Source organism: Chiloscyllium plagiosum, chromosome 17 (genome assembly GCF_004010195.1).
Source record: "Chiloscyllium plagiosum isolate BGI_BamShark_2017 chromosome 17, ASM401019v2, whole genome shotgun sequence".
NCBI classification, from domain to species: Eukaryota; Metazoa; Chordata; class Chondrichthyes; order Orectolobiformes; family Hemiscylliidae; genus Chiloscyllium; species Chiloscyllium plagiosum.
The window spans coordinates 53,210,770-53,237,942 of NC_057726.1; the positions used below are offsets into that span (position 1 = coordinate 53,210,770).

The 27,173-nt window shown below is 37.7% G+C and overlaps 1 protein-coding gene across 2 annotated transcripts in view; it reads left to right on the forward strand.

Moving 5' to 3' along the window:
• The window catches only part of LOC122558475 (V-type proton ATPase subunit d 1), a 39,825-nt gene extending 15,881 nt beyond the window's left edge, over positions 1-23,944 (forward strand). The window contains exons 2-9 of one of the 2 annotated variants that reach the window (XR_006314155.1): positions 13,113-13,284; positions 14,808-14,986; positions 17,534-17,613; positions 18,998-19,075; positions 20,958-21,134; positions 21,579-21,656; positions 21,900-21,978; positions 22,817-22,888. Coding sequence is in view for 1 of the 2 variants with exons in the window: in XM_043707102.1 (XP_043563037.1) it covers positions 13,113-13,284; positions 14,808-14,986; positions 17,534-17,613; positions 18,998-19,075; positions 20,958-21,134; positions 21,579-21,656; positions 22,817-22,978 (926 nt within the window). In the remaining variant the exon portion in view is untranslated. Of the gene's footprint in view, positions 1-13,112; positions 13,285-14,807; positions 14,987-17,533; positions 17,614-18,997; positions 19,076-20,957; positions 21,135-21,578; positions 21,657-21,899; positions 21,979-22,816 lie in introns of both variants that reach the window. The other variant, XM_043707102.1, reaches the window with a different exon arrangement.
• Positions 23,945-27,173: the final 3,229 nt, after the last annotated feature.

The following is a 27,173-nucleotide window of genomic DNA, read 5'->3' on the forward strand; positions in this document are numbered from 1 at the left end:
GGGGGGGGGGGGGAAGGTGTTAGGTGACAGGAATAATTGTTTTGTATTAATACAGCTTATTAGAATGAGAAGTGGGAAAGGGGAGCAAAACCTTTGCTGTGGATCATTGTTCCATTTAATAATCATGCTATATCTGTTTTTATAAAATTGATGCATTATATTTGGCAGTTACGTTAAGTCTGTCTTATAACTACAGATTGCATTGAAACTTTTACAGCAATTAGCTGTTCTCCTGTTGCATTGATGATAAAGTGAAGATGGACTAACTTTCCCTCAATTGGTTTAGAAATACAGTAAGGCGTAAGGATCGAGACCTGTTATGTTCAGTTTCTGACTCTCTAACCTGTTGTAAAATAGTACAGTTGGGGAAATGACAGCCCAATTGAGGATAGGCATCACCTACTTTCTGCTTTCCCTTGATTTGAAGTTGTATTTTCATGTCATGCATGTAACATACACATGTTGCATATATGGCATCTACTTGTGGGTTTCTGCCATTTGTATTTGTCTCTAAACAAGTCAATTCTTAATCGATGAATATCCCACCAGGTAATAGGATCCAGAGTGCAGGATTTGACTGGGGTTTTTTCCCACTCCTTCTCAATCACTGTTCTACCTCATTAAGATTGTGACTCAAAGCATAAGGCTAGCTGATGGGCAAGTTGTCAGCATTCTGAACACTTGGTAATAAGGTCCTCCAGTCATTGTGGTTGCAATGCCTTGAGAGCTTCAGTGTATCTTTTTTGAAGCATTTTCTTTGTTTTTACGTCGAGCATTAGCCATTTGAGAAAACCCAAAAAAGCATCCAAGCCATCAAAGTCGATTTTACAAGAGTTTGCTTGAATGCTTGTTGAGTTGGTTTGCAGAAGGATACTAGCATTTTTCTGGTTCTACCATTGAATCCAGAGAATGTGACAGCATCAGTGATTGAACTTCACTGTTTTTAAGTGCAGTGATACAGTCACTACCACTGATACAATCTAGGTCTCCCTGCAGTCCAAGAGTTTAGTGACAACCAACAGTGAAAGATGGCACCTGAGTATTGATGACTTAGTTGTAGGTTGGGTCTGGTGCTGGTGGCAGCAAAGCAGTAGTGGAAGGGCATCACCGTGACATCAAGGTGGGTCAAGCAGGGAGAGATGTGATCCTGACTTCAGTGCATCTGGTGCAGGTGGTGAGGCAGTGTTAGAGGAGAATCAGCCCAGCTTCAAAACATGGCATTTGAAGAGTGGTGAGTTCAAAATTGGGTCTGGTGTCGACGGTGAGGCAGTGGAAGAGGGATAGCAGCACAGGTGTCATTAATGAGCTGGCTGAGAACTGACTGACCCTTTAAGTTGAGCCTTCCTCTTTTTTTAAAAAAAATTATTCAAAATGACACTGGATCATGGTGACAGTGGAAAAGCTTTTCACTATTTTGCACTATTTTATTTACTCACTGTACAAAACACGTAACGGTAATCTCATTCATTCACTATTTTGTACAGTAAGTCTTGCAGCAGTACGTTTTAGAAGATTGAGCTACCAAAGCTGATCCAGTGTTTATCTCGACTGGAACCTTCTGAGATGGCCTGCAGGTGAAATATGGGAAATAATTATCGTCTTCAACACAAATAAGTGGTGGAATGTTATGTTGACTGGATCTGGGTTAGTAAGTTTTTTTTAATTTTGGTTGAGTCTCTTGAGCATGGAATGAACAGATTGGTAGTGGTTTCCAAACCTGGTGTAGTGTGAAAAATGACACTGCAGTTACCTGCATACTGTAAACCAGCCTACTGTGTGTCAATAATGGTCAGTTTAGTTTTGGCACAGAAGAGAGAGGTTGGAGTTATCCATCTTGATATTTAATGCTAACGCCATAGGGCAATTGATCTGAGTTGAAAAGCCACTCAGATAAGTTGTAAATAGTATGGGTCTATTGCGCAACCTTGCTCGACATTCTGATCTCTATTTTGGATCTTCCATTAAAGACAGTTGCAGGATTGAGGTTAACTTTGTGCCCTCATTGACACTAAATTGAAAGGGAATTTGAATGCAGGTTGGATTTATTACAGCATGTAAGGAACTTTTGTGCAGCTGCAGGTTTAAATGCAGCAAACATGTCTACGTATTAGAAGAATACAAGGGGTGAGAGTTCAGTAATGATTACATTGAAGTCCAGTATCTCACGTGTCTAAGCCGAGCCTAGAGGAGTTTGCATAGCTGCCCAACTGTTTGGGCACACGTGGTGTATTTGAAAGTGAGCTTAGTCATGTGGGTTACCATGTTCATGAATTGAATGAAAACTGATTTAGACTCCAGTGGTACATTTTAGATAGCTTTGATATAGTGACCTGGAAGAAATGTGAATAGCTTTCTTGAGTAATATGTTAGTGGGTATGCTTGCAATGTCCAAAGGGCACATAGCCATGATATTGCTATTTATGTGTAGGTTTTATATGGTCTTTGAAAGTGTAGGGATCCTCTACTGTATAAGTGGCAGGCTGAAACTGGTTCCAGCAACATTTCTTGACCAATTCATGTTGGTGAACCATTTTGGATAAATTATTATTTTCATAAAGTTGACTTCCTTGTGGTTCATTCCTGGTAATTGCAAGGCTGAAAAAGTTTTGATCGACGTCTAAGTCCTATATTGCATGCAATTGTTGTCTATTTGGCCTGTAATTTCTAAGATGGAGAAAGATGGTTTGAAATGGTTGGAACAGCAAAGCATGCATCTGTCAATTAGTTTTAATCTTGTAGCCAATGAACTAGAATTCTGAAAACTTAAGATAGAAATGTGAATAACATAGTTGAGGATGAGCTGTTTGTTTAGAGACAACGTCCTTGTGCACTACATAGAGCACCCCTCTGTAAATTGGGCAATGTTGTGAAATTTGATATGATTTGGTGCTGCATTTCCATGCTGTCTCCTGACTTGTGCAATTCTCACAGCTGAAGTTAGTAACTTCCGTTATGCTCCACTATGATCCATGAAGACCGATAGGAACCTTCTGCTAAAAGCAGAATGTGATTCACCAAAGGAATGGGGTGTGGTTTTGTGTGTGTGATGGAATCAAAATGAAAAGCAGAGTTCATGGTTTGAAGATATTAAACTCCGTTTTGAGTCCTGAAGGCTGTAAAGTGCCGAAGTGGAAAATGAAGTGCTGTTCCTCCATCTTCTGTTGAGTTTTGCTGGAACACTTCAGGCCTAGGACAAATAGTTGGCATGACATCAAGATGGTATTTCAAATTTTCTGGCTACTATTCCTCCTGCAGCCAGTGCTGTTTGGGCTGATGTTTTGTCCTAGACAGTCTGCACTTGGGTAAAGGTAATGACTCTAGAACTGAGGAATGAATTGAGAACCATTTTCAGATGTGAAATGTAATGAGGTTTCAAATGAATGCAGTAATTTTTTAACTTACTAAGGATCCTAATAGAACCATTTAAATTATTTGTAATGTATCAAATGTAACATTGCTTTATTGAACATTTATTTTAAATTCTGGGAAGCAGCATTGTAGTTCCACTGGAAATAATAATTGTGCTTATCTTGAAATGTTACTGAATTCCACACAGTTATTCAATCATTCTGCAAACGTTATCCTTCCTCCAGAGGGCAGGAGTGCTGTAGCTCAGTACAACTAAACTCAAATACTTGATAGATCGACAGTTATTTATAAGTTCCAGGCACAAAAACTGCTTGGGGAAGAATATTTACTACCAGCATGCATTAAAAATAATTCTTCTGTTGTCAGTGGTAGCATTCTACATCACGTTTGATGGCCTCGAATGTGAGCACAAAATGTAGGCTGCCAATTCAGTGCATTACTGTGATGTTGATTCACTGGGCCAGGGGTTCTATCTTATGTGAGTGTACATAATTTAATCTACATGTTACAGCACACTTCTGGGGCAGATTCTGGCCTGGAAGTATGGAAGCTATTACCATGCTACAAGAACATCGAGTTGATGTAGAAATTCAGGTGGTGCTGGTTACAAGACAAAATGAATTTTCTCCCATTATAGCCAATATTTATCCCACAATTACCACTAAACTAAAATAGAATAGTTGGTCATTAATAGGTTGCTATTTGTGGAACCTTGTAAATTGAGTGGTTTTTACTACGAAAGTGACTATTATCCCAAATGCTTAATTGGTTCTAAATATTTTGGGGTATTCTGAAGATGTGAACATTTCTATGCATGTTTTTCCCCCTCCCTTCTGGTTTATCCTGCAATAAAATGTTACATAATTAATTATATGGTTGCATCTGGATTCCGAAGGTGATCAGGTCATCTTCAATGTCTGTCAAATCATGCAGCTGCATTTTGCTAAATGTACCATGATACATTATCCCTGTTGTAAAGCCATTTACATGTGCTCACGCAGTGCATTTTACAATATTAGAAATTGCTGTATGCCAAACCATAAATGAGCAACAAAATTAATCTATCAACATTTGCTTAATAAAAGCAAGAAACTGAAAAGGTTGGAGATTAGAACTAAAAATAGCAATATTTTCAAACATCCAGCAGATTTGTCAGTACCTGTGGGGGGTAAAATAGTTAACATTGCAAGTCCAATATAACTCTTCATAGTTTTTCACACACTGCTTTTATTGCATTAGTTTCTTGATACATCATTTGTCATTTATGACATCAAACTCGGTTGATTGAATTAATGCTTCACTGTAATGTAATTAACCTTTCGTTAGTACAGAGCTTGAATTGCTGAAAAATAATTTTGTTGAAGGCTTTCGCCTTGCACTCATCAGGACATTTTGCAAGGATACAAATTCAATGGAAAAAACATCAACATTTATACTTGAGTATCGGATGGTCAATTGGCATTGTTCCCTCAAATGTAGATGTATATCAAATCTTGGAAGATAAATTGTATATACTATTTACATTTCTTGAGGCCATAAAACCATTGATCTGGATTTAGCTCTAAATACATCCCCTTTACACAAAAGGTCATTATAAAGGGTAATTGCTGTACACTGCCTGGTTAATAACTCTGAATGATAAGACTTGATAGCAATTAATTTTTCTCGATGGAATACTTACGTCCAAAAGTGTAGATGTATTCTTGAACATCTTTCTCTTTTCCGCTCTTGCCCTCCAGCCTCCCTACAAAGGTTTAAGAAAGAAATTCTGAATGCTCATAAGTATTAAGATTGCTTCCAAATATATTTTCACACACTTTACTTTTTGGGCTGTTTTTGGGCATTTGTGCCCAACAGTTTTTCAGTGTCCAGAGGTAATATGTATTGGCTGCAAAGTCAGATTGTTGAGAAATTTTTTTAAAAATTCTCCTATTTAAGCCTAACAGAACTACTGTGATGGCATTTGCTGCAGTGGCTGATTCTGTTGTATCCCTAAGTCTGAATTTCAAAACAGTTTGTCAGCTATGTTTCAAGTGGTAGCAGTCACCTCTGAGTCACAAGATTCCAAGTTCAATTCCCACTTCCGGATTTGAGCGCAAATGTCAAGGCTTGGTCATTGACTGCACTACTGACAATGTGCTGCAATGTCAGAGGTACGGTCTTTCAGAAGCTTGAGGCCCTTCATCCTGCGTTGGGAAATGTAAAAGACTCCATTCAGCTCGAAAGAATTGCAGGGGAATTTCACCAATGACTTGACAATACTTATCCCTCCATCAAAGTCAAATCAAAACTGGTCATTAGCATTTGTAGGAGTTTGCTGCGGCCGCACCACTTCTTGTATTAAAGCAGTGACCATGTTTCAAAAGTACTTCATTAGCTGTAAAGTCTTTTGAGAGATTAGTGGTCATGAACAGTGCTATATAAATTTATTTTTATAATAGCTTGCTTTGTGATCAAGGATAAGTGAAGGGGCAACAAAATAAAATGATCCCTTCAGATTTCAGTGGCATTTCTTGTCAGAATAACTCCAAAAGAAACTATTTTACACCAGTATGCTAAACCTGATTTACGAATAATTAAAGTTCCAGAAACAGTGGTGCTGCACTTGTTAATAGAATGTTGCTTGTCACTAAATTATTGTGAGCCAGTCTATATTTCAAATGGATTAATGACTATTATAAAATGAAAACAGTAATTCAGTTTGCTCCAAATATGATTTTTATTTTTAATTTTTATTTGGGACTTTTAAAGCTGAGATTTTGTAGTGCATACTTTAATTTTATTTAATTCTCCAGGGAAATGGCAAAATTAAATCTTACAAGTACAGCAATTAGACAAGTGTTTAAGAACATACTGTTCTCTATGTTTAATATTCTTCAGTCAAGTACGTGACAGAAACCAAATTGAAAGCCTCTGAAGGAAATATATGCTTTTCTAATTGAAAATGGTATCCAGATGTTTGGAAAGCTGTTTTTTTAAACTTTCTTGGCCCTTAGAGCAGATTGTTTCTAGATTCTGTGGGTCAATTGTAAATTTAGAAGGTAAGACTAATAAATGTGATTTTATCCGTATAAATTTTCTAAATGATTGACAGGTCTTGGGAATGAAAACAAATTGAATTGAGCTTTAAATATTTGCAATTTATTCATTGTGTTCCAGTACTGCACTGCTCCAAGCTTCAGAGAAATTAGTGAGTGGGAGAGATTTTACACCAGGTAGCTGAAGTACGCTATTTCTAGTTGCGAAAGCCAAAAAGGGGTTCCAGTTCTGGAGCATGCTTCAAAAAGGCGTGTGTTTTAGATTAGATTAGATTAGATTAGATTACTTAGTGTGGAAACAGGCCCTTCGGCCCAACAAGTCCACACCGACCCGCCGAAGCGCAACCCACCCATACCCCTATATTTACCCCTTTAACCTAACACTACGGGCAATTTGGCATGGCCAATTCACCTGACCTGCACATCTTTGGACTGTGGGAGGAAACCGGAGCACCCGGAGGAAACCCACGCAGACACGGGGAGAATGTGCAAACTCCACACAGTCAGTCGCCTGAGTCAGGAATTGAACCTGGGTCTCTGGCGCTGTGAGGCAGCAGTGCTAACCACTGTGCCACCGTGCCGCCCAAAAAAAAAAGAGTTCGTTGGGCCCCCACTTGTCCCGGCCCTTGCGGAGTTGCTCCGAGCCGAGGCCGGTTTTAATTAATGTTTCTCCTCTTATAATGCCGCCTTAGTTTTCCAAGGTTGTAATTTCTGCTGTAGTTGTCATATTGAAGAGTTGTCTATAATTCCATCAGACCATAACATACAGAAGCAGAATAGGTCATTTGGCCCATAGAGTCTACTCTGCCATTCAATCAAGGCTGAGAAATTTCTCAATTCCAATCTCCTGCCTGCTCCCTGTGATCCTTAATTCCCTTACCAATTAGAATCTATCTGTTTTTGTCTTAAATACACTCAATGATTTGGCCTCCACAGCCTCTTGCAGTAATGAGTTCCACCTTCTGGCTGAAGAAATTCCTTGCAATCTCCGTTCTAAAGGCTGGCCCTTCACTCTAAGGTTGTGCCCTCAGTTCCTAGTCTGTTCAACAAGTGGAAACACCATCTCTGCTTTCACTCTATATCTGCTTCTCAGTATTCTAAGTTTGTCAGTTTCAGTTCTTGTAAATACTTTTATTGATGCTAATTTTAATAGCAGTATGAATATGAACAAGTCTCAATAAATTGTGTACATATTACATTTTAAATATAGAAAAACATTCAAACGTACTTTTAAATATAATCAGATAAATGAGTGGAAATAGACTAAACGTGAGGAGTAAAAGGGTTCAGAGGAATATGGGCCAAGTGCTGGCAAATGGGACTAGGTTAGGTTGGGATATCTGGTTGGCATGGATGAGTTGGACCGAAGGGCCTGTTTCCGTGCTGTGTATCTCTGACTCTAAAAGAATAAAATGCAGAAGAGGCAAGAGGGAGATAAAAGCATTTGAGCAGGTTCTCTGGGAAACTGCAGGCATTCTTAATATAAGATCCCCAGAAATCTTCCTCTGCTGTGCTCTTTTAAATTTATAACCCTCACTGTTGACTTGGTTCATACTATGGCAGCAATTATTGACTGATCTTGCAGTTTATCCAACTCCCCCTTCTCCATTTGTTATTTGACTAAATATATTCCACATCACCCTTATTTCACGGTTTGTGGTTCTCCTTAAGTCTGAAGTAAGTTTTGAACTTAAAACTGTTCTGTTGTTTACCAACTTTGTGGACCTTCTCTGCAAAGCTTAGATATTTTCCTGTGAATCTGTAACTAAAATAGTTATGAAAGTTAAATGTGACAAAGTTTGTTCAAGGTTTCAGTTACAGTAGATTTGTCTGAAATTAACCATAGGATTAAACCTGAATTTAAAGTGGATCCAAAATACTGTCAAAAATGGGTTGTCAACCTGATGAGTGCTTGCAAATATGTGTTCTCTCATCAAATTTGGTTGAAAATGGAGTGTTGCATCTTATAAACTTGCCATCAGTACTACTTTAAAGCATTTTTAAACCTCAGTGGATTACTTGAAGACATTCTGACCCAGTTTCCTGTGAGGAAGTTAAAGTATTTATATTGTGAAATTAACTGGGTGAATGATTAGTTCTGTACTAACCATCAAATATTTTTCCCCTCGCAGCAGCCCCTCATTTCATGTGAAAGCTGTTTTGTATAAGTCTAGTCACCAGTAATGAGCAACATATTGCTTTATGCTCAAAGCCATGTTCTACTTAATGAATAAATTACATTAAAAGTTAAAGCCAAAAGTTACCAAAGTGCCACAATGGCAGTTTTCAGTTTTGCTTTTGCAAATCCTGACCCTAGCCAAGTGCTGAAAAATTAATATTCCCAAAGAGATGATTTTCATTTGCATGTGACTTAATTGAAAGGATATTTTTGGAAGATTATTTTAGAGGAACCTTGATTATCGCTAGTTAATTGATGCTGGATAACTTAGTTAGCCATGCATTGGGATGTTGCGATCTTGTTCGGATCATTCGAAATTCGGTTAATAGAGTGAAAGATAATCGAGGTTCCTTTGCAAAACCAAAAGCACTTCCTAATTTGTTTTCTGCTTCCTTTGTAATTTGCACATTTTTAAAAAAACACTCATCGTAGTCTTACTAACAGTGTAGGGGTTCACTTATCCACACGCGCACATGTTAAATTACGCAATAAATTAGAGGTAACTACATTGCTTTAGTTGGTTCTTGATGCTGACCTCTTCCTGATTATTGCAACACTAAACTTATTTGGTCAACTATGTTCACAATGTTCAAGAAAGTGAATGGGTGCTGACCTTAATAAGTGAAGGATTGCAGTACAGGTACACAATCCTTTATCCAAAGTCCTTGGGGCCAGTTGTTTTTGGGATTTTGGAATTTTTCAGATTTCAGAATAAATTACATTTTCACACTGAAATTTAAAAAAAACTTACCACACAGCAGATCCACACTTGACTAGTATGAGTGCTGAGACACAACGGGCGCCTGCCAGTGCTGGGCCGTGCCGCCACATCACATCTGAGTGATGCAGTAGAGTGTGGGGGGAATTGGGTCACCTGTTATACAGAAATAAAACTTCACAAAAAACTTGGAGCTTTTTGGATTTTGGATAAAGGATTGTGTACCTGTACTAAGATGCAGAAGTCATGCTGCATACAAAACCTTGGTTAGGCTCCACTTGGTGATACTGAGAGCAGATCTGGGTACCCCACATAAGAAAAATATATTGGCCTTGGATTGAGTGTAGCATAGGTTTATGAGAATGATATGTGAATTGCAGGGGTTAAGTTATGAGGAGAAACTATACAAATTAGGTTTGTTTTCTCTAGAATCTAGAAGGTTAAGGGGTGACCTGATTGAAGACTTCAAGGTAGTAACAGAAAAATACATGACGGTTAACTTATTTCCACTTGGGCATTCTAGAGCTAGAGGGCATATTATGAGAATTACGGTTACACCATTCAGGAGATTGTAAGACCATTGGAAATAAGAGGAGGAGGCCATTCGGCCAATCACGGCTGATTCAACATTCCACACACATCCCTGTAACACTTGATTTCCGTATGCATGAATAATCTAGCTATCTCAGCCTTAAGTATGCACAAGAACTCTGTCCCCACAGTTCTGTGGCAAGGATTTCAAAAAATACTCAACCCTCAGAAGAAATTGCTCACCTAAGTCTTAAATTGGCACCCCTTTGTTCTGACACCAAACCCTCTGGCCTTAGCCTCTTCCATGAACAGAAGCATCATCTCAGCGTTTACCCTGTCAAGTCCCTTAAGAATCTTATGTTTTAATAAGGTCACCTCTTATTCTTCTAAACTCCAGTGAGTAGAATCCCAACCTGTTTAGTCTTTGCTCACAAGGCCATCCCTCCACATCATGTATCATCCTAGTGAATCTTCTCTGAATTGCCTCCAATGAAATGATACCTTGCCTTTAAATAAGGGGACCAGAACTGCACTCGGACTCCAGATGTGGGCTCACCAGATCCTTGTGTTCCACAGGGATCAGTGCTGGGGCCACTGTTATAAGCAAATAATCTGGAAGAGGGCATTGGTGGTCCAATCAGTAAATTTGCAGATGACACAAAGATTGGTGGCATAGCAGAAAGCATAGGGGACTATCAAAGAATACAGCAGAATATAGACCGGAGAGTTGGATGGAGAAGTGGCAGATGGAGTTCAATTTGGGCAAATGTAAGGTGTTGCATTTTGGGAGGTCTAATTCCAGAGCAAACTATACTGTAAACAGAAGAACCTTGGGAAAAGTTGATGAGCAGAGAGATCTGAGAGTTCGGGTTCATTGTACCCTGAAGGTGGCTGCACAGGTGAATCACGTGGTCAAGAAGGCAATATGGTATGCTTGCCTTCGTCAGACGGGATATTGAGTATAAGAGCTGGCAGATAGTGTTAAAATTGTACAAGACTTTGGTTCGGCCGCATTTAAAATACGGTGTATAGTTCTGATTGCCACATTACCAAAAGGATGGGGACATTTTGGAGAGGGTGCAGAGAAGGTTTACGATGATGTTGCCTAGTATGGAAAGTGCTAGCTATGAAGAGAGGGTGATTAAGTTAGGATTGTTTTCATTAGAAAAAAGGAGATTGGGGGACCTGATTGAGGTCTACAAATCATGAAGGGTGAATAGAGATAAGCTTTTTCCCAGGGTGAGGGATTCAATAATAAGAGGTACGTGTTCAAGGTGAGGGGAGAAAAGTTTAAGGGGGGGTATACGTGGAAAGTACTTTGCACAGAGGGTGGGAGGTTCCTGGAATGCATTGCCAGCAGAGATGGTAGAGGCAGGCATGGTAGATTCATTTAAGGTGTGTCTGGACAGATGCATGAGTAGGTGGGAGCAGAGGGATACAGATCCTTAGGAATTGGGTGATAGCTTTAGATGGTACAGGCTCGAAGGGCTGAATGGTCTACTCCTGCACCTATTGTCTATTATCTATTTGGATCAGCACAAGCTTGGAGGGCTGAAGGGCTTGTTCCTGGGCTCTAAATTTTCTTTGTTCTTATTCTTGTCATTTGCAGTAAGATTTCCTTATTCTTAAATACAAATCTCTGGAAATAAGGGCCAGCATTCCATTAGCCTTCCTGAATACCTGCTGCACCAGTGTGCTAACTTGCCTGTTAGGAAGCACCTGTACACACACACAGTGGTAATGCTTGGAACTCTATTCCACAAATGGCAATGGATGCTGGATGGATCACTTTTTTTTTCTATCTGAGATAAATACATCTTTGCTAGGCAAAGGTATAAAGGATAAGAAAAGCCCAAATGGAGTTAGGCCACAGATCAGCCATGATGCCATTGATTGGCAGAGCAGGCTTCAAGATCTGAATAGCCTATTCCTGTTCCTATGTTGACTTCCTCAGCTACCTGCATTCCCAGAGTTTTAGACGATTTTGTACCATGGGTGCGTACTGTATCTTGCAATCTTAAATTTGTTAAAAATGGATCTGTTTCGTTTGGATTTTGCATGGATGTATATCAGATGACAATTTCCTAGGTTTGACCAGTGTTCTGTTGAGCTTGTAGAACTGCCCAATGAATCAAATGTGTAGTCTAGGTTAGTGGTATATATGCTGCAATTTGCTTGCATTGTATCACATTCAAATGATTTGGTTTAACACTTATTTTGGCCCATTTCTCTTCACCCTACTACTGTACGATTTAGTGGACCTTTGGAGAGAGGATTGCAAGGTTGGGGAAGATATACTTAACCTGTGTTAAAGCTTGGTTAGATGTAGCACAGGTATATAGCACACAAAAGAGAGTAGATATGATCAATGAGAAAAATGTGTAGCATAATTGCTGATGTGAATTGGTTGAGCTGAACACACTTACTTTGTATGTCACATATAATCCTCTGCATTTATAATCCTTGGGTCTGAATTCTTCCCAGGGTACTGGAAAGAAAATCTGAATTTGTCTCTCTACAATAGATTGCTATATACCATCTGCAAGCTGCATTGGAGCAATTTATTGAGGCTGTGTTGACAGCAGCTTTCAAACTCGCAACCTCTGCTTAGAAGGAAGGGTCGTTTTAAGATAGAAAAGTTATACCTTAAGTTCATGAAACATATTGTCATTTTTCAATTGTTACGTTGAACTTCCTACCTAAACAGCTTTGGGAGTAGTTTGCTACGTGGGACTGTCGTGGTTCAGGAAGATGACTCTTCATCTTTGAGGGTAACATGGGTTAGGAGCAGATGCTGGACCTTCTGATGGTACCTGTGAATGATTACCCAACTCTATTTTTAATATAGTCTTGGCTTGAAACCTACAACATATGATTCAGCAGAGGACGGCAACCTTAATTTATAACCTTGGAAAGAAGTTGGTTTCTCTACATGCTATGATCTAAAGTTGATTTTAAGAAATCTATTGGCAAGATCTGTAGATATTTGCTGAAGCTGGATTTCAGAAATGGGATAATGTTCATTTTCCCCATGTTAATGTGTCTCAGTTCAATTGCCACAAATGGCAAAACTATCATATTTGAGGTGATTTGTGCCATCAAACTGCATATAGCAATATGGTAGACTACAGGAAGGAAGTACATGAAAGTCTACTCAACTTGTTGGCCTGCAATTTATTTTCCACTCCTTGTTTAGTGGTGATCTCTATTTTGCTGGGATGAAGAAGCATTGTCTTGTGGAATATTTAACAGTTAATTTTCTTGTCACATCTTACAGATCTAAAGCTTCACCTCCAGAGCACAGACTATGGCAATTTCCTGGCAAATGAGGCCTCCCCACTCACTGTGTCAGTGATTGATGACAAGTTGAAGGAGAAGATGGTGGTTGAATTTAGGCATATGAGGAACCATGCATATGAACCCCTGGGCAGCTTTCTTGATTTCATCACGTGAGTAAAACGTCTTGTGAATGGGTCAAAATAATGCAGGACAGCAATCTTCCTTGGTTTTAAGGATAATGTTTGTATCCTATTTTCTCTAGTTGTCTGAGCTGTCGATCCTTCCTCAACCAACAACCAAAAATTGATTAACTGCATAATCAACTCATTGCTATTTGGGTTTGAGTACAGTTCATTTGTGTTTACCTGAATACAGGTGGTGATTATTTAAAGACTGGTTAATTGGACACATTCCTGTTTGAATATTATCAGGTGCTATGTCAATGCAAAAGCTTTAATAGTGATTTAGGTCCCAGTCTTTATAGTGATAAAGTCCTAAAATACTAATGAGCATGAAGTACTCCCAGAATTGCACCATCCAAATCAAAAGCAAAATTTGATGCCTGACCATCCATATTCCACTGCTTTCTATATTCTAATTCAAACAAGTATTGAAAATTTGGAATGTCAGTCGCCAAATATTATTCTTTGCACCAAGAGCAAGAATACACTTTGAAAGTGGACAGCAAGAAGCTTTAGAGAAGATAGTTGGCAAAAATTGTTTCATGACTATTGAATACAACTATTATATTGATTATGATTTACAAATTGGTTGGCAGCTTGTTGCATTTAAAATATTGTACTCCTTTCAGGATATACATTTTTGTTTTAAAAGCATTTTGGAACACCATCCCAACCATGATTAGCTGAAATAGGGCAGTTGCTTTTCAAAATACCTGCTATCTTAACCAACACGAACCTAAATGCTGCCCAGTATAAATGTTGTGGAACGGCTCTTGTGCAATAATAGTGTTCTTATTGCTGAGTCAGGAGGCCTGAGTTCAATTCCCACCTGATCTAAAGGTGTATAATAACACATTTGGACAGATTGATTTAAAAAGAAATGTTATGAGAAGAAGGTTTCTTCACTGGATGATTTTAAGACATTTGCAAGATTACAAGTTGCCTGAAGTATTGACATTTTTTAAGTATCAGATTGACTTTGCTATTTGCCTCAATCAGGCTTTCTTGTTTAAGCTTCCAGGTAAGCTTTAAGATCTCTTTGCTGGCTTTCAGCTTCGTGTTTGATGCTTTGAATGTACTGCACATCTCATACTGACTCCCACCCACTTTTCTTTTTAAACCTTTGAAACTTGCCACTTTGACCCATTAATTTTCCTTCCTACTTGTTCATTTTCTATTCCCTTTATGTCAATAATAGTGGAATCAATCTTTAACCATAATTTTCTTACATTCACAATTTCCTTCAAAAATGTTTTATTCCACATTTTCAAAAACTTAATCTATCTCATCTTGACTTGCTACTTTCTTTAGCTCCCTTGTGTTTGAGGTCCTGCTATTGTCAAATCCTCCTCCATTTCTTGAAGTGCTTTAGGATATTTGCTACACTAAAGGCAAATGATCTTAATCATTGCATTCTAATTTTACAACAGTCTGGCATTCTTTTTAAAAAAAACTAAGGTTTCAGACTGAGCTCTTTTATAAGCTATTAATGTATAATTTTATTGATACAGGTACAGCTACATGATAGACAATGTCATTCTCCTGATTACTGGAACATTACACCAGCGCTCCATTTCTGAGTTAGTTCCAAAGTGCCATCCCTTAGGTAGCTTTGAGCAGATGGAAGCAGTCAATATTGCCCAGACACCAGCAGAACTTTACAATGCCATCTTGGTTGATACACCTTTAGGTAAGGTATGATTCTAAAGATTTTTTTAAAATAGAAAACTCCTAATGAGAAAAGTTGTTTAATTACTCTATGATTGACCCAAGAACATGAGTGAAAGCATTTTTCTGAAGCGGGCTAATGGTTTTATAGCAGAGTAGGGTGATTACTTTAAAGAAATTGCTATGTTTGTGAAAGCCAGCCAAGCTGCAGTCACTTAAAGGGACAAATGTTGAGCATGCTTAAGATTGCGCAATGCTGTTTTATTGAGTTCATTAAATGGAAAGTTAAGTTCGTTTTCTTTATGCTGGGTTGCTTAGTTATTTAGTGAGTACTGCAAAAATTTACGGTGCTGATTGAGTTGAGTTATGTTCCTCATTGCACCTAGTCCTTCAATTAGGACATGTTATAGCTGTGTATAAATTGGAAGAGTGATCTGCCTACATCTCCACGGTGTTAATGACACTGACCAGAAAGAACAATTAGTCTGCTAAAAAGTAAATATAAAGGCAGGTTTAACGGTAAAGAGTGCATATTGGAGTTGCAAAGGACTGGGTTTGAATTGAAAACATTCACTTTTGGAACATGTCAGTACATTGCCTCCATAAAATTTAAAGATCTAGAGCACTGCATGAACAAATTGCAATCTTATTAAAGCTAGTTTGCATGTAATACTTTGACCTCAGAAATAAAAATGGGGTTATCATTTAAGTGTTCAAAGATTAAATGTTCTTTTAAAATCAATAACACTACTGTAGAAAATCGAAATATCCTGCTGCTGTGTTTGGCACTAAAACATTAGCAACAGCCTTAAGCTGGCAGTGCCAAATGGATGATTACATCTCTGCCTCCTCCTGAGGTCCCCAGCATCACAGATGCCAGTCTTCAGCGAACTTGACTCATTCCAAGTGATATCAAGAGGCACTAGAAACTGCAAAATCTATGGGCATTGGCAACCTTCCAACAATAGTATGGAAGACTTGTATTCCAGAACTTGCACCCTTAGCCAAGCAGTTCAGCCACAACACTGGCATTTACCCCTGACAATGCGGAAAACTTCTCCGGTATGTCCTATACACAAAAGGCAGGACAAATCCAATCCGAACAGTTGATGAAAGTTGACAAAAGTAGAATGATCAAGTGGCAAGCTCCAAACCATTTACCACCCTAACTTGGAAGTACATCACCTTTTCTTCAATGTCATTGGGTTCAAAATCTGGAGCTCCCTCCCCACTGGCGGTGGTATTTTACTTACACCAAATGTAAGAAGCCATCTTCTCAAGGGCAACTAGGAATGGGCTAAAATGCTTCGTCAGTGATGCCCATGTCCCATGAGTGAATTAAAAATTAGTGAGAAAATGGCATTTAAGAATTGTACTTATACACAGTATAATATACAATAGAATACATTAGCATACTGTGCCCTGAGAACTTGTTATCCTTGATCTTCCAGCTTCTTACAGGGTATTAAGTACAAAACATCCAGAAACCAGTCTCAAAGATTTTGGATCTTCCAATCTACAGTGTTTAAAAATCACACAACACCAGGTTATAGTCCAACAGGTTTAATTGGAAGCACTAGCTTTCGGAGTGCCGCTACTTCAGGTAGTTGTGGAGGACACAATTGTAAAAGGGAGAATTTATAGCAAAAGTTTACAGTGTAATGTAACTGAAATTATACATTGAAAAATACCTTGATTGTTTGTTGAGTCTTCCATCTGTTAGAATACCATGATAGTTTCACTTCTTTTATCATGGTATTCTAACAGATGAAAGACTCAACAAACAATCAGGGTATTTTTCGATGTATAATTTCAGTTACATCACACTGTAAACTTTTGCTATAAATTCTGCGTCTTACATTTGTTTCCTTCACAGCCACCTGACAAAGGAGCGGCGCTCCGAAAGCTAGTGCTTCCAATTAAACCTGTTGGACTAAACCTGGTGTTGTGATTTTTAACTTTGTACACCCCAGTCCAACACTGGCATCTCCAAATCATGACCAATCTACAGTAGTGAGGCAGAAACAATACTTTGTATAACATGAAAGGCCGCAGACATTACTGTTAGATTTTAATGAGTATTGATATTAAAAGTGCACATAACTGCAAGTTTACCAAGTGAGAGAGGCTATTTGTGTGAACACTTAGTTGACAGAACAGGTCATGTCATATCCTTTACAGTTTGGGCTACTTGGAAAATAAGCCTGTTTTGCAAATCTTTGGGCCCCTCAGGCAATCGGAAATATATCTGAACTTAATTTAAAGGTTATAAGATCTGTGATTCTTTCGGCGAGTATCTTATTGGGAGACGCTTGCAATTGACTATATCTAGGTGATGCAACAGTTAGTGTTCCATGACACAGACTGTACAGAGTCTGTTTTAAAATACAGTTTCCTGCTGCAGAACTCTGGGAACCTGGATACACAGTAAAATTAGTTCTGTGCTTTCTGAAATATATAATACTCAACTAAATCATTCCGTCCAGATTTTATTAAATGCTTAGTGTGAGATTTTCATATTTACTTTGCATTTTATTTATAGATTTCAATGAGATTTTTTTCTTTACAGCTGCATTTTTCCAGGACTGTATATCTGAGCAGGACCTTGATGAAATGAACATTGAAATTATTCGTAATACACTGTACAAGGTAATGGCAAAGTAACTTGAACTTTAAATGAGCTTATGTTCTCAACAACGTAAAAGATGTCAGTACTAAGAAATAAACAGATTCTCATCTTGGGCAGCCAGTATTAGCATCCAGAATGCATAAGTGGGTGCAACAGATTTGCCGTAAATACCCTCTATTGTACAATTTCCATAAATGTGAAGCACAACTAACAAAGAGGAAACCTCAACCTTTTAAAATGTACTTGAATGAGCACTAACTGATAAAATTATGCATCTGACTAATCATGCAAAATATCCATAAATTTCATAGAGGCAACATATGCCAGTATTCCTAGACTCAAAATGTTGAAAACTGCATTCATCTGCTTTTCACTCCTGGAGTGGAAACAGTATACATTCCAAACATCACCCAAAAAAAAGTCTTGTCTAATATTCAAGGCTATGCACTTAAGTGCTGTAAAGTGTGATTAATGTAGATTTGGCGTAGTTTTGTTTTGGTGCAGACTCCATGGGCTAAAGGGCTTCTCCTGTACTGTCTGATGTTATGAGGGTGCAATGGATTTTGTAAATCCTGTAAACACCAAAACGTGCGTGTTCTGAGACAACTATTTTGTTAGTAATAGATTTTTGGCAGTTTGGCAAAGTATGCGTGGAAACTGATATATGAAGGCTGGTAAAGTTAATTTCAATGCAAGACTTTTTTTTGGGTGATGTTTGGAATGTATACTGTTTCCACTCCAGGAGTGAAAAGCAGATGAATGCAGTTTTCAACATTTTGAGTCTAGGAATACTGGCATATGTTGTCTCTATGAAATTTATGGATATTTTGCATGATTTTATCAGTTAGTGCTAAGTGTTAATGTGGCATCTATTGTAATACAATAAAGTAAAATTCAACTCTGCCAAAACTCAAACATATTGTTTATGCACCCATATGTAATGTGATAAAAGGCTCTCTGAGCATAAAACAGTGCAGGTTGTTCTGCAATAACACGTGTTTCATCAAGGCGAATTCATTTTAATGCACTTGACAAATAGGGAATGCTTTTTCTAAAATGTGAACTTTTAAATGTGTTGGCTAAAGTGTGATCATATCGCCAACACTTATTTGTCACGCACAATTCTTGTATAGTGCGGGGTTGCACAGGAACGTGACTATAACCTTAATGAAGAAATTACTGTGCTTCTATGGAAATCATCGTTTTTGAGAGAGATTCTAGTGAAGTTTCGTGCATGTTCGAGCAACATTTTTGCTGAATGTCATCAAATCCATTATCATTCAACCACAATAGGTTTGAGATATGAAAGTGGGCATTACTAGACTTTTACGACTTAATTTTTGGAAGCTTGTTTCTATGTAACTGACTTGTGTTTTCCTCATTCCTCTACTGTCAAACCCTAAGGCCTATCTTGAATCATTTTACAAGTTTTGCAAGACATTGGGAGGTACAACTGCTGATGCAATGTGTCCTATTTTGGAGGTGAGTTTTTAAGCAGCAATACACAATGTTCTGAAACATTTTATTAATGTTAGTTTAAACTTGATGTATTATGTTTAAAGATTAAGCACAGCACCTCCGTGGTTAACGGAGGCCTCACAACACCAGGGCATCTGGTTCAATTCCACCCTCAGGCAACTCTGTGTGGGATTTGCACATTCTCCATGTCTGAGTGGGTTACCCCTCCTCCCCTCAGTACAAAAATGTGCAGGTTAGGTGGATTGGTCATGCTAAATTGCCCATAATGTCCAGGGAAGTGCAAGCTAAGTGGATTAGCCATGGTTAATGCGGGGTTACAAGGAAAGGGTGGCAGGTGGGTCTGGGTGGGATGCTGTTTTTTTTAGGATTAGTGTGGACTCGATGGGCCGAATGACCTGTTTCCACATTAAGGATTCTAAGTCTAACTAAAAGACTGCCATGATTAAGTTTTTTGTATCACTATTTTGTGACAGTCAATTCATTCCTTGTATGTTTTCTAAAACTCTGATTAAATTTAGATTTAGTTTCTTGTTTGTGGTTGAATTTTGAGATTTTAAAACTTTGGCTTTTTCTTCAGAATAAAGATTAAAGCTTAGAATTTGCAGCAGTGGTTATAAATTGGTGTGGAACTGGCAGAAATACCTCAATGTAACAGCTTTAGCTAGATTGCAAAACAAACTGCTTACATTAGTTGTGATTTTATTAGCTTTGAACTGAATTTGATGTGTACGTAGACAAGCCATTATAGCTGGCCATAAATGAGTTTTAAAAAATAAACTCTACAGAATTAAGTCTAACCACTAATTCTCTCTCCTAAAACTTGACCAAGTTGCTATTTCAAATTCTAGTTAATTTCTTCTCTCAGAATTGGAACATATATTTGTTTGTGTTTAGTAAGTAAAATGAGTATTTAATCCAACCCAATTTCAATATTTGAAATAAATTTAGCCTGTTTAATCATTGCATATTATTATCTTTAAATTTATTTGAATGTAATAGCATTGCACAAATGTAAGCTGGAACTCTGGAGATTGTCAGATAATGCCAAACTCAGTCAAATTTGTTGAAGTTTGAGTGGGAAGACATCAGATTTCAAGTAACAACGAAATAACATCAATCAGCTTGGGGTACTAATTCACTAAAGATCAGGAAGTACAATGTCTGGGAGTGCAGATAAAATTGAGATAAAATAACCACCCTTTCCTGCCACATTTTCCCCAGAACAATTCTTCACCACTCTAAATGGTCTTGATTTCTCTTGACTTGTGCAGTTTAAAAAGAAACTGTCTTTGGATCGGAATATCCCTTGCTTCATAAAATACTTGATGATGATGTCACTGGACTAGTAATTGAGAAACTAGGCTCATGTTCTTAAATTATGCATTTGAATCCCACAATGGTGGATGAAGTTTGAATTCAATAAAATTTTGAAATATTGAAGTCTAACGATGGCCATGTAACCACAGTTGTTTGTCATTTTAGAAGAAAAATCCATCTGTTCAAGAAGGAAATCTACCATGTTTAGCATAGCTGACATGTACTGCAGACTCTCAGCAATGTCATTGATACTTAATTAGTCTCTAGGCAAATGTAGGATGAGCAATACAGGTAAATGGTGGCCCAACTGCAATGCTCACATCCTGTGAATAAATAAACTGTATTTTTTTAATGAATATGATGTTTAAAACATTTCCTATTTTGTTCTAAAAGGCTGTAAAATCACAAGCTTAGCTTTGCAGTTAGGAAATTAATTTCCATGGTTATGCAACACTAATTGAAGTGTATTAATGTGTTCATATGGACAACATATGCTGTGCAGATTTGTGTTGAGAAGAAACTAACCTATCGTGAAATTAAAACAAGATATTTTTTCTGTATTATGTAGTTTGAAGCAGACAGGCGAGCTTTCATCATCACCATAAACTCTTTTGGGACAGAGCTGTCTAAAGAAGACCGAGCAAAGCTCTTCCCCCATTGTGGAAAATTATATCCAGAAGGTCTTGCTCAGTTAGCAAGAGCAGATGATTATGAACAGGTGAAGACTGTGGCAGACTATTATCCAGTAAGTAGTGCTGGTTTTTGTATTTAAAAATTCTGGAATAAGTTGTGCATGCTAAAATACAGACACATTTGATCTTTAAATAGCTTGCTTTTTTCTGTTACATCCTGCAATAATATTTCATACTTGATGTTCTTTTATTCATACTTCGACTTTCTTTTAAGGGAGCACTATTTGTTTTTGTTTCAAACCAAGTAATTTAATATTTAAAAGTAACTAATTTCTTTTAACTTACAATGAACTCTATTACCTCTGATTTCTAGACTGGTTTAGATGTAGAATAAAATACGTGTTCAAGGAATTATTGCATTTTCTTTATTTGATGCACTGTAGATGCACATGTTATAAATATAAGCTCCCACTGCAGTAATAGTTTTACTTTGCATTTCACAAGACAATTGAGTTGAGTGCCAGATTCCTTCTGTACTTATTGTTTTTACCCCACAGGAATACAAATTACTGTTTGAAGGCGCTGGCAGCAATCCTGGAGATAAAACCCTTGAGGATAGATTTTTTGAACATGAGGTATTTTATTTTTGTCACACTGAATTAAATGTTGTGTGAGGTGTTGCACTATATTCCCCAATGGCTAAGAGATGATGTGGCAGAAAAGCACCAATAATCCTGAGTTACCTAATGTATTTTACTGCACAGTCGTATTTTAAAAATTAAAGCATTTTCTGTTCAGTCTCTCTTTGTAATAAATATTGAATGAAGTATTGCTCAGCAATGCTTTGTTAGATGCTGATTACTACCTTTATGAACTAGATGACAACCACTTAAAGCCAGTTCATTCAGATGGCCCACGTTATTCTAGATTCCTTACTGTGGAGGAGCCAGAAAAGAGGTGAGGTGACTTTGTTCTTCCTATTCTAGGCATCCAAATCTCAGCATACATGTCTCCTCTTTAATGGTGAAGACTTGACAAGACATTTGATGAAAACCCTTAGGCTTAGAAAATTGCACTAACGTAAGGCAGCCTGTGTTTATGCACTTGCATGTTCTAAGGTTTTTTGATTACTGGTGTTTTGATGCAACACAAATATTTTGTTAAATCATCAATAATATAGAAGTAACATTAATTGTATGTGGCTGACTCCTGTCGAGTCGCTATTTGAGAATGACAGGTAATTTACATGCCATGGATGGAATTTGGAAAGAACTTTCCATTCTTTATTCATCAGCTATTCAGAATCTGGAATTTGAAAAATGCAGATATTCTCATGATTGTTCAGTAATTCTAACTAGTGTATTAGATGTCTTCCTTACTGGAGTTGGAAGAATGTTTTGTGTTTCAGGTTTTGTAGAAATCCTGTGAAATTCCAATGTAAACTTAGTAGATTTATGAAGAATAACACTTAAATGACTGTTTCAGTGGATTTTTACAAATCCAGCCACCACCAATTATGGTTGTCCCTAGGTATATAGTTTCTGTGCAACAGTAATCCCCTAGGCAAACACCACTACAGGGATGGTAGGATGTGTGAACCTGATCTTTTAGTGAACAACTGTGCACGTACACAGAGGTTTTGAAATTAATACAGTGAGTGGCTCAGGAAGCAGTTTAAATTCTAATCCTCAATTCCACTTTGGTTTACATTAACATTTTTATGTTAAAATGTCTTTGGTGTCTACAACAGTTAAGAATTCTATCTTGCTAGCATTAATTTTGGATTGTTTTGCAGGTTAAACTGAACAAGTTGGCATTCCTTAACCAGTTCCACTTTGGGGTGTTTTATGCATACGTGAAGCTTAAAGAACAGGAATGCAGGAACATTGTATGGATTGCAGAGTGTATTGCACAAAGGCACCGAGCCAAGATTGATAATTATATTCCAATTTTCTGAATTCAGTTTTCCCTTCTGCTCCAATACATGAAATACTAATTGCATTTCATCTCTACTGTTTCTAGTTGGAATACTTTCATTTGTAAAGTGTACATTAAATTTCCTGCATATATTCCACTCATTTTTTTTTTTAAAAAGGCTTTGCTGATACTTATCTGTTTCTCCTTGAAATAAGTCTTAACGCAAACTAAATCCTGATCCTAATTTGTAATCTGTGAAGCATTGGCAAGTTGATGTACTATATTCATGAACATTGCTGTTACCTTTGTTTAATGGTATTTTGAAAAACTAATTTTCCTAAAATTGTGGAAAATTAGCTTTACAACTTTATATTTTTGGCAAGATTGCAAATGTCAATGCTTTAACATCGCTAATGGAGTAATTGCAACGTAAAATCAAGGCGAGAGGAAAGTTGGCATTGTATTTTCTTCAAATGTTTGAATGCCTTCATAATTTTTTTGTGATCAGTGGTAGTTTCTCAAGTGTAATGTTTAATTTCAGAAGATGCTGTAAACAGCATTGAGTAGCTAAAAATTATTTATGTTGAAGCATAGTATATGAAGTAATTATTATCTCAGATGTCCCTGGAAGAGTCACTTCTGCATGAGGTAAATGTAGTATTACTCCAGCACTCATCATAAACTTGTTTACGTTCGAGAGAATTAGCTGGCTAGGCACATGTTCACAAACAGTTTTGCTTATGTTGAAGCATCAAGTGCAAATTTTGAAATAAATTCATGACTATGGACCTAGAAGTAAAGTATTTCTGTGTAATTTGGTAATTCATGTGCAGTGCGTAGAAAGTTCTTGAATTTTGTGTAATAATTAGGATGTAATGCTGAATAACTTCTGATTTGAAATTTAAACAAAAATCCTGTGACTTGTTGACTGCTGTATATTGTATTTGTGATCAAGTCCTTTAATAAAATGATGGCTGCTCCCTTGCAGATATCCAATTAAAATTAACTATTTTAAAATGTGAAACCAATTTAGAATCGGATGTTTAATGCAATGTTGGTAAGTCTTTAAAAATGTACAGTTCAAGATGTTTAATTTAGTAACCTTATTTTCCATCATATTTCTGTTTATTCTAAATAAACTACTTTAAGGACATGTCAATAAACCTTTATGTTCTATTTTCTTTTCATTTTAGCAACAATTCAAATGCTTCAGTTATGTGTTTGCAATCTTAGTTTGTCTCTGAGTCTGTACCAAAGCAAGAGTGTAAAATCGCAGGAGCATGTTTAGTTTTAGGAGCTAAGATTCTACTTTGATTCATCATCTTCTATCAGGTTTATCACCAGTTCTACACATTTTCTTTCAAGTGTGCAACTGCTCTGTTTTTCTTGATTTTGGCTCTTATCATTTTAGTAGGCTTGTTATATAACTGAAAAGGATAGTGATAACATTTACTTTCATGATAAGCGTCTCATTCCTTCCGATTCTAATTTTTGGATATTTAATTTTTTAAAAAACCCTCGGAGAAATCCAAAGATTCCCAACTCCTGAATGAAGAGGTTTCTTAGTCTAAAACGGCTACTCAGATTGCGATTCTAGTTTTAGACTTTCTAGTCAAGGAAATGGCCTCTGGCATCCATCCTATCAAATCCTGTGAAAAATCTTACTCAATTTATAAAAAAGGACTGATTTAAATCAGATTGTATCTTATGCCATCACACTAGTGCCAACTTCTGCTAATGTCCTTAGTGTACCTAAACCTGGTACCAACCCTGCCATATGTGAAAGCATGGTTCCATTGATGCCCAAGGTACTCTTGCTGCTTCACTCAGTGCCTTGCCTTGTCATTTGATGCCTACTTGTCAGTCTGTTCACAACCTCTCCACCTTGCACTCTGGGCCAGTGAACAGTAAGGCAGCATAGTGAGTGGGAGGGAGGCACTGAAGGGTGGGGAGCAGGGTGGACAAGTAATTATAAACTTGGATGTGAACAAATCACAATTCCATGAAGCAAATTCATTTAAAATAGTTGCAAAACATTTTATTGCTCCTACTTTTTGGTGCAGGCACCTCTGCTGGCAACGAGTCACAAGACACAGATGTAGCTGCAATGTCTGTGCAATGGCAATAATCACTGCCTTTTCCAAGTTTCTCTTTGATCTTAAAGGCAAATTCTCATCCTGGGTGCCAATTTATTGAATCTTCATTGTATCTCTCTTTCCTTCTGAAGACTGTCATTTCTTGATATAATCTGTTTTCCTAATTACTTACTCGCAACCTGTCTTTCCCTGAGCAGATTGTATCTCCTTCACGGCTTCCTTTGCCCAATTGGCTTTCTATTGTCTCCAAACCAGGAAGATTGTGCTGTGTTCCTTTAACCAAATAAATAAAAGGCTGAATATCTAAGGCCCATGGGTGACAACTGCCATGAATTACTTGTTTCTCTGTTCTTTAACCAATTCTCTTTGTACTAGAAAAGTCTGGTACCTTTTATCATTTTTGTAAATGTCGTTTCAAAATACATCTAAGAGTTTTCCTTTAGCTTGCTCTGCAACCTTAAAAAATTCAACTGTTTGTTAAACATTCTTTCAAACCCATGTTCCCTGAAATAATGTCATTATTTTCTAAGCCTTGTTAAAACCTTAAGGAATTCAAAGCAACTGATATTAAACTAGCCAGCCTGTAGTTCTCCTTATTCTATGTTTTGAATTGCAGTGTTGCTTTTTCCACCCTCCAATCTATGAGTACTTCTCCACCATCTAGAATGTTTGTCAAGACAGACACTTTGTTTAGCGTCCCTGTCATTTCCTTATCCTCCATTACGGTTTCTCTTGTCTCAACATTGTAAGAGAAATATTTCTTTTTGCTACTCTTTCAAATGTATAAACAGAATTAGTGAGAATCAGACTCGCCTTTTACAGCATAGAAAAAGGTCCTTTGGGTCATTGTGTCCATGGCAGTCATTTATTCTAATTCGGTTACAGGTAAAGTGCTGGAAAACAAAGTGTTCATGTACATAAATATTTTGGGGGTTCCTGTCTCTACCATACTTAGTGTTCCAGATATCCATTATCCTCTGGATGATTTATTTTCTCAAATCCCTTCTATACCTCTTGTTCTTTACCTTAAAACTGTCCCCCACTCCCCCATCTACCTGTATCTTGGTTTCTTCTTATGGACCCTACATATAGAACAGTACAGCACAGAACAGGCCCTTCAGCCCAAGATGTTGTGCCGACCATTGATCCTCACGTATGCACCCTCAAATTTCTGTGACCATATGCATGTCCAGCAGTCTCTTAAATATCCCCAATGACCTCGCTTCCACATCTGTTGGCAACGCATTTCATGCTCTCTCAACTCTCTGCCTCTGACATCCCCGCTATACTTTCCGCCAAACAGCTTAAAACTATGACCCCTCATGTTAACAGTTTCTGCTGTGGGAAAAAGTCGCAGGCTATCAACTTTATCTATGCCTCTCATTATCTTGTACACCTCAGGTCCCCCCTCTTCCTTTTTTCCAATGAAAAAAGTCCAAGCTCAGTCAACCTCTCTTTGTAAGATAAGCCCTCCATTCCAGGCAGCATCCTGGTAAACCTCATCTGAACCCTCTCCAAAGCATCCACATCTTTCCTATAACAGGGTGACCAGAACTGGACACAGTATTCAAAGTGCGGTCTAACCAAAGTTTTGTAGAGCTGCAACAAGATCTCATGGCTCTTAAAATCAAACTCAATCCCCCTGTTAATGAAAGCCAAAACACCATATGCTTAAAGGATCTATGAACCTGCAAACCAAGATCCCGCTGTTCCTCCATACTGCCAATAATCCTGTCTTTAATCCTGTACTCAACGTTCAAGTTCAACCTTCAAAAATGCATCACTTTGCGTTTACCAGGTTGAACTCCATCTGCCACCCCTCAGCCCATCTCTGCATCCTGTCAATGTCACTCTGCAGCCTATAACAGTCCTCTATACTGTCAACAACATCTCCAACCTTTGTGTTGTCTGCAAACTTGCTAACATCCTTCAATCCCCTAAATCATTAATAGAAATTACAAAGAGTAGAGGCCCAAGAACAGAGCCCTGTGGAACACCACTGACTTCCAGGCAGAATACTTTCCTTCCACTACCACTTGCTGTCTTCTGTCAACCAGCCAATTCTGTATCCAGACAGCTAAATTTCCCTGTATCCCATTCCTCCTGACCTTCTGAACAAGCCTACCATGGGGAACCTTA